This window comes from Rhipicephalus sanguineus, chromosome 1 (assembly GCF_013339695.2).
Source record: "Rhipicephalus sanguineus isolate Rsan-2018 chromosome 1, BIME_Rsan_1.4, whole genome shotgun sequence".
Classification (NCBI taxonomy): Eukaryota; Metazoa; Arthropoda; class Arachnida; order Ixodida; family Ixodidae; genus Rhipicephalus; species Rhipicephalus sanguineus.
The window spans coordinates 252,354,584-252,371,381 of NC_051176.1; the positions used below are offsets into that span (position 1 = coordinate 252,354,584).

The 16,798-nt window shown below is 47.8% G+C and overlaps 1 protein-coding gene across 1 annotated transcript; it reads right to left on the bottom strand.

The window, feature by feature from the left end:
* Positions 1-3,129: 3,129 nt before the first annotated feature.
* Positions 3,130-15,596, bottom strand: LOC119382352 (uncharacterized). Its single transcript, XM_037650051.1, has 5 exons — positions 15,541-15,596; positions 13,279-13,295; positions 5,616-5,709; positions 5,225-5,540; positions 3,130-5,175 (listed from the first exon to the last, which is right to left on the bottom strand). Exons 1-5 carry the CDS (start codon positions 15,594-15,596, stop codon positions 3,130-3,132), a joined length of 2,529 nt encoding a protein of 842 aa, XP_037505979.1.
* Between the last annotated feature and the right edge of the window lie 1,202 nt (positions 15,597-16,798).

Below are 16,798 nucleotides of genomic sequence, written 5' to 3' on the forward strand. Positions count from 1 at the left end.
ATATATATATATATATATATATATATATAGAGTGCCAACAACTCAGAATGCAGAGACGGCTGCACCAACGACCGGAGAAAGGAAACCTTCTCAGCGCCCCCGAGGACCAAGGCATTCAAGGTCAATATCTTCGCCACCCTCCACAAGACCACGGTCAACTCGACCCGAGCCCTGCACGTCCACTCCAGCAGGCCCACCACCGACCACAGAAGACTGCGAGCCATCGGACCCTCATCAAGCACACAGGGAACAAGCAGCTGTCCCCTCCTCAAAAAGGTACGATCTCCGGAAATACTGTGGCTCTACTAGGTCTTGACAACCCGGTCGCTCAAATCCACCGTTCACCTCCCCCACCGACGACGCGCGCGCAATACCGTAGACACCCCATTTTTTGAGGTTAAGAAAAATTGTTGATAAACGGCTACGCCATGACCTGCATGTACAATGTCTCAAAATTTATTTACAATCCGGTATCGCCCCTCGGGGCATTCAATTATCATTTAAGCCGTCAATGCACGACTTTGACGAAGAGGAAACCCAGAAATGCAATCAAATCCTAAGATCCGCGTAACTAAAGCTAACCGAACTCGTTGTGGCGCACTGTGAAAGGGCGCTCGCGCCTCTGGGGGCAGCGGAACGTGGGGCTAGATCTAATACGTCCCTATCCACTCTAGAAGTTGAGAAACTGGAACGGTTTGAGAGAAAGAGGACAGAGGAAATCTTAGAGGTTAAAAAGAAAAAAATGGCAAGGGATAAAATTCCATACTCCTACGAGCTGCACATTGGCAACCCAGAGGGCCCTCAACCAGAGGTTAGGCCACAACTCGGAAACATAAATAAAACCTTTAACGGCCGGCCGAGAGACACCAATAACACACAAAGCAACACAGAAAAAAACATAATTAACCTCTCCAACGTTCAACTTAACAGTCATGAACGAGCAGTAATCTCCCGCGGACTCACATTTTGCCCCACTACTGGCCGATACAATCAGTTTACCTTACTACAAGACCTTGATAACTTCGTACGGAATCTTCGCCTAGAGGAATACTTTTTCGACAAACCCGAGAGAGAAACCACTACCATAATACCCTCCAGTTCAAGGCAACAGTGGACACCAAGCTCATCAGCGGGAGAAGCATCTAGATACCTACATAGAAGCCGTCCAAAAATACATACTTCGGGAATATAACACACACAGACCGGCATCAGCTAAAAATCTCTCAAGAAAGGAGTATGACTCACTTACGGCACTCGGTGAACGAACGGATATCGTCATAAAACCAGCGGATAAAGGGAGAGGGATTGTAATATTAAATCGGACCTCTTTCTACAAACCACTTTATAATGACCCAACCCTAGAACATCAAGCAATAATAAACACCGCACTTCATGATCTCGTGGAGCTCGGAGAGTTAGATCCTAAAATTTCTAAGGCCCTTACTGTAGCACGTGCTACACCAGGACGGTTTTATATGCTTCCGAAAATACACAAGAAAGGAAACCCCGGCAGACCAATTATTTCGGGAAGAGGTAGCCTCACCGAACCAATATCAAGCTACATAGACTCCCTAATTAAGGACATTCCGCCTACACACTGCTCCTACCTACGTGATACCAACCACTTCATACAGATCATCAACGATATAAAAATCCCTGATGGTGCCTTTCTTGTAACTCTTGATGTAACTTCCCTTTACACTAATATTCCCCATAAAGACGGCATCAAAACATTAGTAGAGTCCTATAGTGTGCACAAATGTGATGACTCGCCAAGTCCAACAGTAATTGAAACCCTTGCGCAGCTTGTACTTCAACTCAATAGCTTTGAGTTTCATAACCAATACTATCTACAAATGAATGGCACTGCTATGGGGACTCGAATGGCACCCAACTACGCTAATATTTTTATGAATGATCTTGAAACTAAGTTGTTGTCCACCCAGAAAATTAAGCCCCTTCTTTACAAACGCTTCTTAGATGATATTTTTATCATTTGGACGGATACACAAGAGAACTTAATTAATTTTATAGAATCCTTCAACAAAGCTCATCCAGACATAACTTTCACTCACACATACTCAAGAACTGAAACCAATTTCCTCGACGTCCACGTAAAAGTAAAAGACGGGTCCTTGACTAGTACCGTTTACAAAAAGCCTACAGACAGGCAGCAGTACCTTCACTTCGATAGTTACCACCCTCGTCACTGCAAGACGAGCATCCCGTACTCGCAGTCCCACCGATTCAGGAGAATTTGCTCCCGCCCCGAAGACTTTGAGGCCAACGCAAATAACTTGCGCAACGTACTTGCGAAGCAACACTATCCTCCTTCTATAGTCAACGACGCCATAAGTAAACGGGCAAACCTAGACCGCCAACAACTACTTTATCAGCAGAAAGAATTAAAACAAGAGGGACGGAAAAACTTGGTTCTAACATTTGGAAGCAACCCCCCTAACGTAAACAAAATTCTAAAGAGACACTATAACATCTCACAACAGAGTAAACGACTATCAAGAATTTTCCCTTCCCCTCCGCGAGTCGTTTATAGACGCCCCAAAAACATTAAGGATTATCTTGTGCGTTCGAAAACCGATAAGGCACCTGTAACTGGATGCCAGTCATGCGGCAAGGCTCGTTGCAAGGTGTGCAAACACACACAGACAACCAACTTTGTTGAAAGCACACATTCCAATTTCAAATACTCTCTTCACTCAAACCTTAACTGTGACAGCTCTAATGTAGTATACCTTCACGAATGCGGAGTATGCAGTATTCAATACATAGGTCAGACAGACACGGCCTTCCGCACCCGCTTTAATAACCATAGTTCCCATGTTAATTCGCTTCCGCATCTTCCTCTGTCTCAGCATATAAATTCCGAAAACCACCCATTTGATTCCATCAAGGATACACTCCTGCAAAGTGGTTTCTCCAGTACAAGGGAGCGTGACCAGCGCGAATCATATATGATTTATAAATTTAATACATTGAAGGCTGGACTAAACATCAATCAGGGCATACTGTCTTCAATTCGTGCTCTGGAGGATTCAAGTTAATAATAATCTTAACTGAAGATCTCTCTCTTCAGGCGCAGAGACCCTTCGCATGTCGGCGGGCAGCGGTCTACACACAGCCAGTCCGCAGGCGCAGCAGGGCAGACCGATCTCTCCTGGTGAGGCCCGTCTCTGGTAGCAGCTTTGGCCCTCGTCCACTGGCCACCCTTGAATCTGGGTGGACCGTGACCAGGAGCTTCTTGAGACGGGCCTGCGTGTAGTCCCTAGCCGCGACGGCCCGGGTGATGGGGGTGCCAGGCTGGTGTGCTGCCTTGGCAAGCGCGTCTGCCTCCTCGTTACCAGCTATGCCCACATGGGAGGGCAGCCAGTGGAAGGAGACGGACGCACCAGATGCAGCAAGGGCACGGTACTTGGCCGCCAGGAGGCTTCCGGTCAGTCCGGTGTCTCGATGGTTGGCCAGGATCTGTAGTGCTGCCTTGCCGTCACAGAGGACGGCGACAGGCTCTGATGGGATGTCCTCTGCCAGTAGGTCAGCTGCCAGGTGGAGTCCGGCCAGCTCTGCCGCCGTTGAACTGGCCGGGAAAGGCAGCCTACACTGCCTGCTTCTGGTCCGTGCAGGGACGACGCAAGCCGCCGCTGCAGTCCCATCTGGCATCACGGATCCATCCGTGAAAACCTGCAGCCGACCCTCTAGTTGCTCCTGGAGCTTGCAGGAGGCTGCCTGCTGCAGTGCTGCTGCAGGAGTTCGTCGCTTCGTTGCCCCAGCCAGGTGGAGGTGCACCTCAGGGGGCCGGTGGTGTGGCGGCGGAGAGGCAACAGGGGCTGGTGGATCCAATACCATCTGGTGGTACAATGGGAGGAGGCCTCCCATCCTGGATCCTGGCAGGCTGCGCAAGCGTTCCAAAAGGGCTGCACCGTCCGCGGCACGGTGGAGGCGGTCGATGTGCCCCAACGCTCGCTGGAGCATGCGTAGCGTCAGGGGCCACTCTCTCGCCTCCGCAAGCGTCGCTGCAACAGGGGAGCACCTGGGGAGCCCTAGGATGGTCCTCACGGCTCCTCTGTGCAGTCCCTCCAGCAGGGATCTCCTGGCTGGCGTCAGGTTCACCAGCGACAGGGCATACAGCAGCATGGAGGACGCCGCGGCCTGGTTGAGCCGCAGCGCCCACTTCGTGGAGCATCCACGGCCACGCTGCTGAAGTTTGCCGATGGCCCCTTGAACTCGTCGGACCTTGGTGGCGGCGGCCTTCGCAGCGGGGATCCAGGTGAGCCGGTGGTTGACAGTGAGGCCCAGGTACCTCACCTCCTTTCTCCAGGGAAGACTGCGGTTGCCGACTCTCAGTGGCTTCACGTAGACCCGTGCCGCAGCGAGTGGATGGATCAGCAGAGCCTCGGTCTTGGTGGCAGAGACTTTGAGGCCGATGCTTCCGAGGAAGGAGATCACTGCATCCAGGGCTGCCTGCAGTGACCTCCTGATGGCAGGAATGGACCGCCTTGGTCCCCTTGCCCACAGTGCCACGTCATCAGCGTAGACGGAGCAGCGGGCCGGGAACCTGGTGTCTGTCGGGAGGGAGGCTGGAAGTCCTGCCAGCGCCATGTTGAAGAGAAAAGGACTTAGCACAGAACCTTGTGGGACACCGGTAGTGATGTCCCTAGGCTGGCTGGTCACCCCTCCAACACGGACGCAGAAGGTCCTCCCGGACAGGACGGCGGACACGAAGCCTCGGAGGCACCCGCTGATGCCAAGCCGGAACATGGCCGCCTCGACGACAACGTGCGGGAGATCGTCGAAGGCGCTCTCCACGTCCAGCAGCAGCAGCATTGCCACGTCCCCGCAGCTCTTGGCATCCTCCAGGGTGGCGACGACGTCTGCAATGGAGTCGGCAGTGCACCGGTGTCTCCTGAAGCCAGTCTGTTGCTCCGGGAAGAAATCCAGTTGGTCGGCGATCCACTGCATTCTCTCCAGTGCCACCCTCTCCAGCACCTTGCACGCTGCTGAGGTGAGCGATACTGGCCTGTATGAGGAGAGCGCCGTGGCTTTCTTCCGGGGCTTCAGGATGGGTGCCACCACCGCAGTTCGCCAGGACTCCGGGAGCTCCCCGGTATTCCAGACGTCGTTGTAGAGCCCCAGGAGACGTAGAGCCCCAGGAGCAGGAGGCTGGACACGGGAGAGCGGCTGGAGGAGGTGTTGTGGCTAGCTGGGCGACCTCTCTGCTGGCGAACTGGTCGGCCAGGCATTCGGCCAGCTCGGAGGCCGGAATGGCAAGGAGGACAGCCACGGACAGCACCTGGTTGTAAGCCCTGGGCACCATCAGCAGGCACTTCAGCAGGCGCCAGGCACGGGCTCCATCCTTTGAGCTGTCGATGGTGACGCAGACGCTCACCCATCCCTGGTTCCTGCGCCTGCGAGCGTGGCGTCTGCAGACGGCGTCGACCCTCCGGAAACAGGTCCAGAGTTCGGGTAGGCCCTTGCTCAAGGCCTGCCGTTCTGCACGCCGCCGCGCCGCCCTCAGTGCCTGGTGCCTGATGTCCGGAACGGGCTGCCCCTGTCAGACCTTGGTGACGACAGTTGCTGCCCTGGCGCTGTCGACCACCAACTGCATAATGTCCCTGCCACTCGTGTCCTCCTTGAATAGCCGCCGGTAGGCTCGCCAGTCCACCACCTGGTATTCCCGATCCCTGGGGGCCTTGCCTCGGAAGGGGGACAGCAGGAGGGGCTTTTTGAGTTCACTGCCTTTAAGCGCTTATCCCTTCTTGTGAAGCTTCATCCCCTCACAGGCTTCAGGAGCAAATGTGGAGGGAGGGAGCCGAAGACGTGAGGAGTGACAATGGGCTGGAGGAATGCACCCATGTTGTGTTGGGGCTTCAAAGCATTGGAACTCGACTAGTGACTACAGGAATGTACCTCACCTGGACGATCCTTGTATATCAGCGTAGTTTTTGTTTTCTTTCTTTTTTTCTTTTTTCAGGAAACACGTGTGTTTCGTCGGCCAAAGTATGTGCACGTGGGGTCTTGACGACTTTTTTTTTTTCAAGAAACACGTGTTATTCTTATGTCAGCCAAAGTATGTGCACAAGCGTATTCGCGACTCTTTTTCCTCAGGTTTCTTAGTTCTCTCTCTCCGCTTTTTTTTCTTTTTTTTCTTTTTTTTCTGTATGTACTTTTTCTTAACCTTTTTTTTCTCTCTCTCGGCTCGGAGAACGATGATATAAAAGCGCATCGAAGCCTGGTAAATTTCATCCTGATGAAGACCGGTCTCCGATCGAAACGTCGACAAATAAAGTTTTTTAGAAGCGTATACCTTTTTCCTATATATATATATATATATATATATATATATATATATATATATATATATATATATATATATATATATATATATATATAGTTAAGGCGTTTATTGCGCAGCACTCTGCGGCAATACGCAGTGGCGACAGTCAAGGCAAAAGCACGTACTGGCTTTCGTTTAGGAACGAGCCGACGAGGGCGACCCACTAGAAGCCGCTGGAGAGCGCAACCCTTTACACAGTACCAAGACTTCGCCAGAATACTATAAGTGCTGAAGGTGGGCTTCGCCTCAGAAAGAAGCTGGCTAAGGTGAAGCACGCTTCACAGGGAAATAACAATAAGGGAAAATGTTGTGTCCAACCTTCATGGGGAAATATGCATGCGCCGCACGCACGCACGCACGCACGCACGCACGCACACACACACACACACAAAAAAAAGGCGCGCGCGCGCTCTTGCGCACGCACGCACCCACACACGATAAAATGAACATACGAAGAAATGCGGTTACCGCACACCTTCCTTTTACAGGTGTAGGATGGTCAGGAGACGTAGTGTTCTGATTAGACATACAACAGCATTTTGGGTGCGACAGGAGTTGTTGCCGATGAGCCACGACATGACAGTCTTTGTATACTAGCACACTTACACTGTATAGACGTGCAACGGTATATGGATTCTAGGAGATGGGTTGCCGGTGAGATATGGCGCAACACTGTCGGCTTCGGCAGTACCATAAAGGCAGCGCCGCTACCACCCACGAGGGATTGTAATAGTGCTGTGCGATGCAAATATAAAGCCACTCTACGTACTCGTTGCAACCGGTGGTGCAATACACTAGGAGTCATTGCACAATCGCGGCGTGCAGTGGTGCAATAGTCCATCAATATATTGGTATATTGAATGGTATCCTTCAGAATGAATGATAAATGAAATTAGTTAAAAAAGAAGAATGAATAAATAAATAAATAAATAAATATGTAGAATATGGCTCGGTACGAAGCAACGCATTGCACATAATACGAAAGGGACTTTCTCATAACGCGATCCTTCGAATCAGTAGGTAAGCCAGCAAAAATGCCAATATTTTAATGCCCTACGTAGTCGGGTATTAATTAATAAGAGAATTGGCAACCTTACCCTTGTATACTTTAACTTTGTAGTCCTTTAATAAGTACTTTCAGCATATAGTTACTTTCACTTTGTAGTGCCCTTGTATTTCAGGTTATATCCTTTGTTTAGTTTTAACTCGACGCCTGCTAGCCTTTCATTGATGCTATGGAATTCTTCAACGTTGCCCGCAATACCTTTGTGGATTAAAAATCTCTTGCCGTTCTCTCGTTTTTCATGGAGCCCTCTGTAATGGAGTACGTGCCCACTAGTCAGCACTCTGTATGCTTCACCAGTTCTCTTGACTTCACTAAAGCCAATAATATCCTACTTAACGCCTTCTAACTCATCTAGAAGCTCTGCTAGCTTAGCTTCACTAGAGAGGGTGCGCGTGTTTGACATTACCAGGTTCACGTTTTAGTCGCAGGCTGTCTGGGTCCATCAGTTTTCTTTACGCTTCGCTGCGTTAAGTTGCCCCCTAATAATATTATCGTTATTAAGGCGAAAGCCGTAGGTGCCTCATCAAATGCGAAAATTGAGCGCCGGTGTCGTCAACACGAGTGATGCGAAAAATCATCACGCGATGACCTCACCACGTCGTCTTGACGTCACTATGACGTCACGTGTTGATGTGATAACATGACATCATCGCTTAGTCAAAGGTGGGACGATCCCTGGGGCAGCTGGGTAGCTGTGGAAAACCAGGTGGGTTGCAGAAAGCTTGTCTACGATCCTGGAGGCAGTGAAAAACCATGGTAGGTGCAGAAAGCTTTCGAGGGGGGGGGGGAGGGGTTGGATGATTGCTACATTGATTGAGAAGAAAAAGAAGATGGCTTTCGACTTCGAGCCGTCTTTGGCGACTAAAGGATACTATGTGTTTTAGAGCGAAGCTATTAGGCGCCCGTTCTTGCGTTGAGCGGCGTCGCCGTCGGTGACGCAACCGCGCGAACGAGTTTGACGAATTTGGCAAGCAAAGAAGAAGTTTTGCGTTGGTCGAAGGCGCTCTTAGGCGCGCGTTCCTGTGTTGAGCGGCGTTGCCGTCGCTGTCCAGAAGAAACACATGGAGAGCCTCCGAAACAAGTACCAAGCCATGCACCAGGCCCTGGAAACGACCAACTATGATTAAATGGCGCAGTTCTAGGAACATCACGGCGTCATGGACAAGGTAGGGTACATTTCGGTTCTTCGAGCGGGTACTCCTCGTCCCACCTTCATGCTACCCCGCACCGTGCAGCAAAAGTGGCTGAATTACTTTAACCCATGGGTGGTGTCAATCGTAGATTCAAATATAAATCTTCAGATAGTGCTTGACCCGTACGCATGTGTCGCTTATGTAGTGGAATATGCAAATAAGGCCAACCGAGGTACGCCCAATTTAAACCGCGCAGTGCAAGGAGTTGCCAAAGAGAAGGGCGTCATGGATTACGCGAAGGCACAAAGACATCTGGGTGCGAAGATGCTCAATGCGATTAAATAGTGGTATGCAACTGTACATGGAGCTCTAAAATTATTTGTCTCAACTTATCACAAAATCAAAACACCTAAACAGCTGCGCTAAGAATTCGCATTAGGCAGTATCGTAATCGTCGGGGGATTTTTTGTAGGATCTGTCAGGTCAGCGGCCTCTGTACAAATCATATTTAGGAGCGCTTTCAAAACCTAACGCGTTTCTATTGCTCAATTCGCATTTGTCTGCTTTCCTTTGGGAAAGAGCCACATGTTGTACGAACGTTGGAAGCCGACTGCGTTGCAGTAAGTTGAGTCTCATTTCAAGCGCTAGACACAGAGACTATGCCCACAGGGTGCACTGATTTCTCTTCCGTCCTCACCCCGCCAGCTCACTGTAAGCTCGCAAGTAGCGTGACGCGAGAAGGTAGATGGTATAGCTTGAGCCGTGTGTGCGTGCACGCCACGCCTGATCAATCGTGAGAAGTTCACACGCCTCTCGCCATATGCCTTGTTAATCACGCCAACTTGACGATCCGATCAATATGTTTTCACTCGAGATGTATATCGCCATCCGTACCGAATCGGCGCGAGTAAGCAAATTAGGACAAAGGGAAAGCTGGTGTACGCATATACACAAAATGTCGGTGCCTTGTGACTGTTTGTGTTAGAGACATACATACAACGTGCGCAATTAGCCTTGTAGCCGTCGCATGGAGTCGTCAACACTCCAGTTCATTATGATAATTACATTTTAATTGCTGTCAGGAGACCTATGGATTGTTTTAATGGCCAATTGAGTGCATGCTTGCGTGGCCGTCCTTGGCGCTCCCGTCCTTGGGGTAGAGGGAAGACAACGCGGTGCTATAGGATTTGTTATTTGGCAAGCAGCACATGGAAGCTTACATATCTTAGCTGAAATTATGGCGAAGAGCGCTGGAAACGTTCTGAATGAAATGCGCAAACGGCGCCGCGAGCGTCAAACGCTATATGCTCTTTCATTTTTGTAAAACTGTTTGGCTCTGTGTGCCTAACTCTGTTACGTACGAGCTTAGAAAAGCGTTGGCTGCAGTCTATAGCACAGCAAATGCTTTGAATTATGTAAGTTGAAACCCCTTTACAAGGATTTCGTAGACTACGAAAAGGAATGGGACTCGGAAGAGATTACAGCAGCCTTGGAGGCATTATGTCGTGAAAGGGTGCTTGAAACATGTGAACATTTTGGCCGACATATGCAAAGACTCCACAGCTACCATGCTTTCCCGCTAGAAAATCAAGAAAATTGCGATTCAGAAAGTGGTCAGGCAAGAATAGAAAAGGGTCAGATGATGATGAATAAGTTGTGATCCATGCCTCACTAGAAATATGCGTTAATGTTTGTCTGTGAAGGTGCCGTTTTCTTTTTTTTGCGACGGTTACATAGGCAAGGGCGGAGGGGCACGGGGTGTTCCGTATTGCGTGGCCGTGCGCACGCCTGCGCGTGGTGTGTCATACTTCTCACTCCTCCAGCGCATAAGTTTGCACCTACATTTCTTGGGAGGTCTCCTTGGCCATGATGTTGCGTACTGCCCATCTAGGTTTGACTTTATTTTTCAATTTTTTTAGTTTCTGCTGCACTCTTCTAGAGCAACACAAACACTGCAAGAAGGTCATGCAGCCTGCATCACGTAGTGTCCGCGATTCGCATTTAGCAACGGCGTTACGTCTGGATGCTGTTCTTTCTCTCTCTCTCTCTTCGAATTTGGCATTATTTCCACTTACTTCGTCTGGAAAGTATTATGCTGTAGTAGCATGTAAAGTAGCATGCTGCCTGCTTCGTGGAAAACTAACGTTGTGGGATCACGCAAAAAATGAATACCTGAATGGCGTCATTCTTGACTGCTAATGATTCACCTGCTCGAAGCTTTCGGGGGTGGTCGAACCTTCTGTGCACAATTGGTTTCGCAGCATTATTAGCAAAATAATAACGAATACAGTAACATAAAATAGACCGCTTAAGATATATACGAGATGTAATTCAGTGCGAGGAAAGCTAACTGCTGCCTGACACGTCGCGTACAAAATTCCTAATACGTACGAAAGTAGGTGACCCAGCTGACGACCAACATACAGCGTACGTGCATTGGCTGTCTTCTTTCTGTATGTGTTACCATGTGCTCTTCTCCAAGCTTCATTTACACATCAAGCAATTTTTATGTAGACTAGTTCATGCTTTTTTAGGTAACTCTGCACTAAGACTCGCCACTGTATCTCAATGTCGCGTGCTCGCCTTGCGTTACTATCACTAATTTCCAGCGGTAATCAATCATTCTTCGAGGACAGTAAATAGTCCATAGTGGATCATTAATAACTAGAGCCGTTCAAATGAAGGGTTAAATTGATAACTTGAAGGGGAAGAAGGTCTTATGAAGTAGCGACCAGGGAAACGCGATCAGCGATAAATCAGGGCCTAGAAGACACAGGGAAAAGAAGCTGCCTAAACAATACCGTCGACGACTTGCTGCCAAAAAGAAAATAATAAAACTTGAAGAGAACGTTTATGCACCATGAAATTTCTTTAGCCGGACTTATTTTTCCATCCTTGGATGCCTCGGCTTCTACAGTATGTGTGTGTGGGTGTGTGTGGGTGTGTGTGTGTGTGTGTGTGTATATATATATATATATATATATAAAGAGAGAGAGAGAGAGAACGTATTGTACAAAGTTATGATGTGTGCTCATACACCTATGCTTATGTGCTCACAACTTATGTAGTGCCAAGTCGCAAATCATATTTCCTTAAAAGTTGGCCAATTCCTTGGAGCGGGCATGTGCCATGACTACACTTTAATCTTCTCGAACAACAACGACGACCACATCAACAACAACAGCAGCAACGACCGTATTAGAATACTGTCGGGATAAGTGGGGCACCGAGTATGGGTGTTTCGATGTGAATGTTGTGGTTGAGCACGACACCGCGAAACATGAAACCCTTAATGAATGTGAACGGACGCGCGATGTTTTGTGTGCCTCGTTCGAAGGCTAGCTTGGTGTGCCAGTGATCAAAACTTAACACCCTTATGAGGTGTCAAGTAACTAGGACAATCTGTGTGTATTGGTTTAAAAGGTACGTCCAGAAAACGTCGTGCCTGTAGCATCGTAAAACTGCACCGTACGTTTCAACAGTAACGCCAGTAAGGACATATTAGGTGATCAGCGTCTCTAACGTTCGCAATCTCTCTACAATCTTAGGCACGACGGTGTGCCTTTGCAAGATCACCGGGCAATTACGTGAAAGGTGATTCTCTCTAGGATTTTACTTGTTTACCGGGAGCAATATTCTTCTGAAGATGTGGATGTTGCACGGGAATCATTTACCTTGCAATAGCAGTACATAGGTGGCGAGACGAAAAGAAGGTAAGAAAAAAAAAAACGGGGATGATGAGAAAAAGGTGACGAAGGAACAACTTACATTAACGATTCGAAACAGAATATTCTTGCTAGCAACAGCAGCAGAAACATCAGGTTATTGCTGTTTTTTTTCTTTTTTATTGTTTTCAGCTGCTAGATAACGCGGTGTACTGATTGATATGTCGAGGCGGAGTAAGGTGGGTGGGGATGGGGTTATTTCATGGGAGGAGCAGAAGGGCTCTCTCTAAATAGAAACATTAAGCTTTGTGTTGCTTAATGTTGTTCTTGTTTTTTTTTTACTAGCTTTTATGCTGTGCTTCTGCTCCTGGGATAACTTGTCAAGGGGTTTGTATGGTGTGTCGTCTGATGGCGTGGCAGATAATTATAGTCCATAAAATCAAAGAACAACCAGACTCTCACAGTTTCTGGACGTAAACTGGGACCTGCATTTTCGAAGAATAACTTTCCCAAAAAGAAATGTTGATGACGCGAGCATGTCACCAACTACAGCAATTCGTGTAGTGGTATTTGGACATCGTGGTTTTCAGTAGCTCACTGCCACTTACCTACTTGTTCTTAGACAAACGTCTGCAAATGTATCTTGCCGTATGCATGTACGCAGACTTGGCATTAACGAAATTACGGTAATGAAATTAGTTTTTGCTTTATTTGAGTAAGGTAATGAATTACTTTTGTGGGCTGGTAATTTTGTAATTAGTTGTTACTTCTAGCGAGTAATTTCATGAAATTACTGATTACTTTCTTAATTATTTTTTTGCTAAAATATTATGTCTGCTTCCGTTATGGCATCAAGAAAATTGACGAAAAAGAATGACTAATCAGAAAGGCAAATTAATTAGAGTGCCAAACCTCAAGCGTGGGAACGCGGCAGGCCCACAGGAAAGCCTGAAAGCACGGAAAGGCCCACAGAAACACAGCCCTGCCCTCATACACGCGAGCGGAGCGACTTTTCAGCATGACGAAGGACACTCCTTTAAACGAGAACACCTTTCTGGGGCTCACTTGAGTCGCAGCTGCCTCTGCGATGCAAAAGAGATCTCTGAGATTGCAGTGTATATGTCCTGTAAACTAAGTAGTCATCTGATGTCATTATTTTCAGTCAGCTGTAATTTACAAGTAAATTAACAGCATTTTAACATTTCTAGAAAGTAATAGTTATATATTTAATTTTCGAGAAATTTGGACCCCCCTGCATATATGTATACGTGTAAGCGCCTGTGTGCAAAGCCGGTGACCTTGATTTAATTATTTAATTAATAATTAATTAATAAATAATTAAATGCAGCAGAACATGTTGATAACGTAATGTACTGATTTAGGCTGCCTTAACTTAGCATGCTACGTTTAAACAGGGCAGCCTTTTCAATCTTAGAGAACCCTGGCGCCACGTCATCAGTGGTAAGTGTCGGCTGATAATGATCTCCCATTTTAATCCTTACCCATGGCAGCTTCGTGATGCGTTAGAAGTCGCGTGAGCATCAGCAGTAGATTTATGTATGTGTGCATAGGAACTCATTGTCGTGCGGCTATCGCGGCAGCTCCTCAGTGCAATTACGTCGCCTTATCAGTAACGCGAAGAAATTTCTGCTGTCATCCCGCGATAGCTTCACAAAATGTGGCCGAACAAATAATACCGCTTATTACTGCCTTGTTTTAGGTAGGCCGACGACCCGGTTTGGGACTTTTCCTACCGTCTTCCTGTCAAGGACACGTACGTGCTCGTAAAAGAAGCTGCGCATTGAATACTGCGCGACACGCAGGAGCGGTGTAGATTTACAGTGGCCGGGTACGATCAAGAACATCGATAGCGGGTGCCACTTATGAAAATACCAGCGAATGCCAACCTTGTGCTTAAAGGGGAACTCCGGCGATATTTTTATATGCACCAATTTCAATAAATTTTCAATATATGTTCGCTTCGGTACCCTGATAATATGTGCCGAATTATACAGCCGTAAGTCATTTAGTTTTTTTAGAAAACGAGTTTATATATTGGTAGCCAATTCCGGAATCACGCCTTTAAATGTGGGCCACCCTGTGTTCGCGACAAATCGTGTCTACCCCTTTCCTATCCCGACTCACGCAGCAGACGGACGGAGCGCGCGCTTTCTTCTTATGGCATATTCGGCTGGGCGCCACTGCACTCTGACTCAGATTGCAACATCGCGGAGCTCGCTTGGGATCCGAGCCAGAAAACGCGTGTCCGAGCCGAACGTGCAGCCGCTCGCCAGAGCAATCGGAAGCAGGAAGAGGATATACGTCAACACACCATCTGTTGCAAACAGACGAGGTGTGGGAGTCACGTGATCAATTCTCGGTCGCGCTCCGAGATAAAAGTGAGACCGCCTCAGAGCGCTCTTGGTTGGTTCGTGGTGCTTTGTAAGAACCAGCCGAACGTGTTCAGAACGCTCGATTTCGACCAGTCGAACGTGACGCGCGTCGCCAGAGCGCTCTGGAGCGCTCGAAAACGACCAGTCGAATGTACCATTAGTTTTGCCGCGGCTCGATGCCATCGATGCGGGGCACGTCAGCTGCTTCACGCGCCGGCGGCTCGAAATCAAAAGGCCATTTTTCCGCGCTCAGATAGTAGCTGCCATCATGACTGAACTCGTCGCTGGTAAGTTCAGACGGGCTGTCACAGCTTGATTCCGCGTAGGAAAACATCGCCAGCTTACTTTTCGCGCGATAGAACAATCACGTGTGCTATGGCGGCGTGTAGAGTATTTCGTGACGTCATCGTCTACCCAGCATAAAGCAGCTCCCTATTTCAGTTTCGGTTTTGACCCACATCGTTTATTGCTTGTTTAAAATTATTGACGAGTCTCTCGGCAAAATGAAGCACCCTAGCTGTTACAGGACTGTTTATACTACTTGAAAACGGCATTATTTCAATATGGTTGAAAATGCACCGGAGTTCCCCTTTAATAAACACATACAACACTTCATCTAAACACGGATGTTCTAAATATCAGGGGCACATTCTATGCCAACGCCGCAGCAGAAGAGCTGCAACCTTAGAGCTAAACTTATAGTTAATGAAAGGGAAAATAGCCATTCGCGTTTTTTTTTAGCGCAAAGATACAAAGGGTGGAGAGCACAACTTATGTCTCTGCTATGGCGATCATGATTCGTGACACTTTTTTTTCTCTTATTTTCTAGCACGAACACCAGCAGACAATGACTTACATGATGCCAGAACAGGTATCACTATGCTTCTCTTAACAACACTGTGCTTATTTGGGCCCTCTGACAAAGGTTGCTCACTTCTGCAGCCAGACCACCAGGTGCGTCTGCACAACGTCGAAGGCACCCTTGCTCATTGTTGCGGTCACTAAATTGCTCCATTCGATGTCCCATTCGGTGCGCTGATTTCTGGCAATTCTTGTACAAGTGTAGCTAGCGTTGTTCTGAGCGTGTGTTTTCGGAAGCCGCGGGGTAATGGTGGTACGCTATTCGATTAGGCCTAATGTCTTGAGCAGGCCCCTTTAATGCCAGACACATGCTTGCCAGGCTACTGCAACGATAGCACCTCATAATAAGCTTAAGCCTGGATACGTGGAGGTTTCTGTTGATCTCAAAAGCTGCGCCTGACAAAAAGTGTATAGGCGTAACACCAGGAAGTATACGTCAGGCTTAGTTTTGTACATACTTTTTATCCTCGCTCTACATTTCTGCCGCATGCACGCGTGAAGGAAAAGTCATTTGGAGCATCGGCGCAACTTCCGAAACATTTGTGGCAAGAAAACTGAGAGCTTTCCCTCCAATACTTTTGAATCCATCGTCTTTTTATTCACGTTTCGTGCGCTGGAGGCTGTAGATGCTTTCAGCCTAGGTAAGTAGTGACATGAAATGATTAAAATACCGAATTCACTCAAGCAATTCGCTACATGACTGCCGACCTCATCATCGCCTATATACAGGGTGTTTTGTTTTAGACGCTACGTAGTTTGGTTAAAAATCCTATGATAGTCAGCCTCCGGTCGTTTTCACACATGAACTCTATCCCCAGGTGGAAATACTCTGCCGCAGCTAAAATAACATTGGCGCGGCTAATAAAGAGGAACTCGTTAATTAACTGTTTATTTATTGGCTTGAGGAGAGTTGTTTATATTAGAAAGTAGTAGTGCGTGACAATTTATAGCATACCCAAATTGTATAAATCACGAAAATTGCACGTAAATAGATATATTCATCATCGAATTTTCAGGGCTATATCGAAACTGACCGCGCCCGACGCGCAGGAAACGCAGCCTCGCTGTTACGTAAGACCGGAACTACACGTGTGAAGGAAGTGAAGAAATTTGTATCAAGGCCAGCCGTACCTGAATCTGGTGAGGAAAATCGGCAAGCATTCTGAAATACACGAGTCGACAACTTATCCTTTGGGTGCGATGTGTGATGCGTATCTGTTTCTTTCTTAAACTATAAACGGGTGCGAAAAACTATTTCGACTGTCTGCAAGAAGAAGCGCCGCAGTGGCTGTCCCCGAGTTTTATGCTTCACAGCGAAAGAAAAGGTTGAT

Excerpts from the sequence above, each read along its gene's own strand:
- LOC119382352 (XM_037650051.1), bottom strand. The coding sequence starts at position 15,596 with ATGAGCAAGGGTGCCTTCGACGTTGTGCAGACGCACCTGGTGGTCTGG. Across the intron at positions 5,541-5,615 it reads AGTGGCAGGGACATTATGCA|GCACCAGGCACTGAGGGCGG; the intron begins GTTGGTGGTCGA and ends TCCGGACATCAG. Across the intron at positions 5,176-5,224 it reads ACCAGTTCGCCAGCAGAGAG|CCTCCTGCTCCTGGGGCTCT; the intron begins GTCGCCCAGCTA and ends TCCCGTGTCCAG.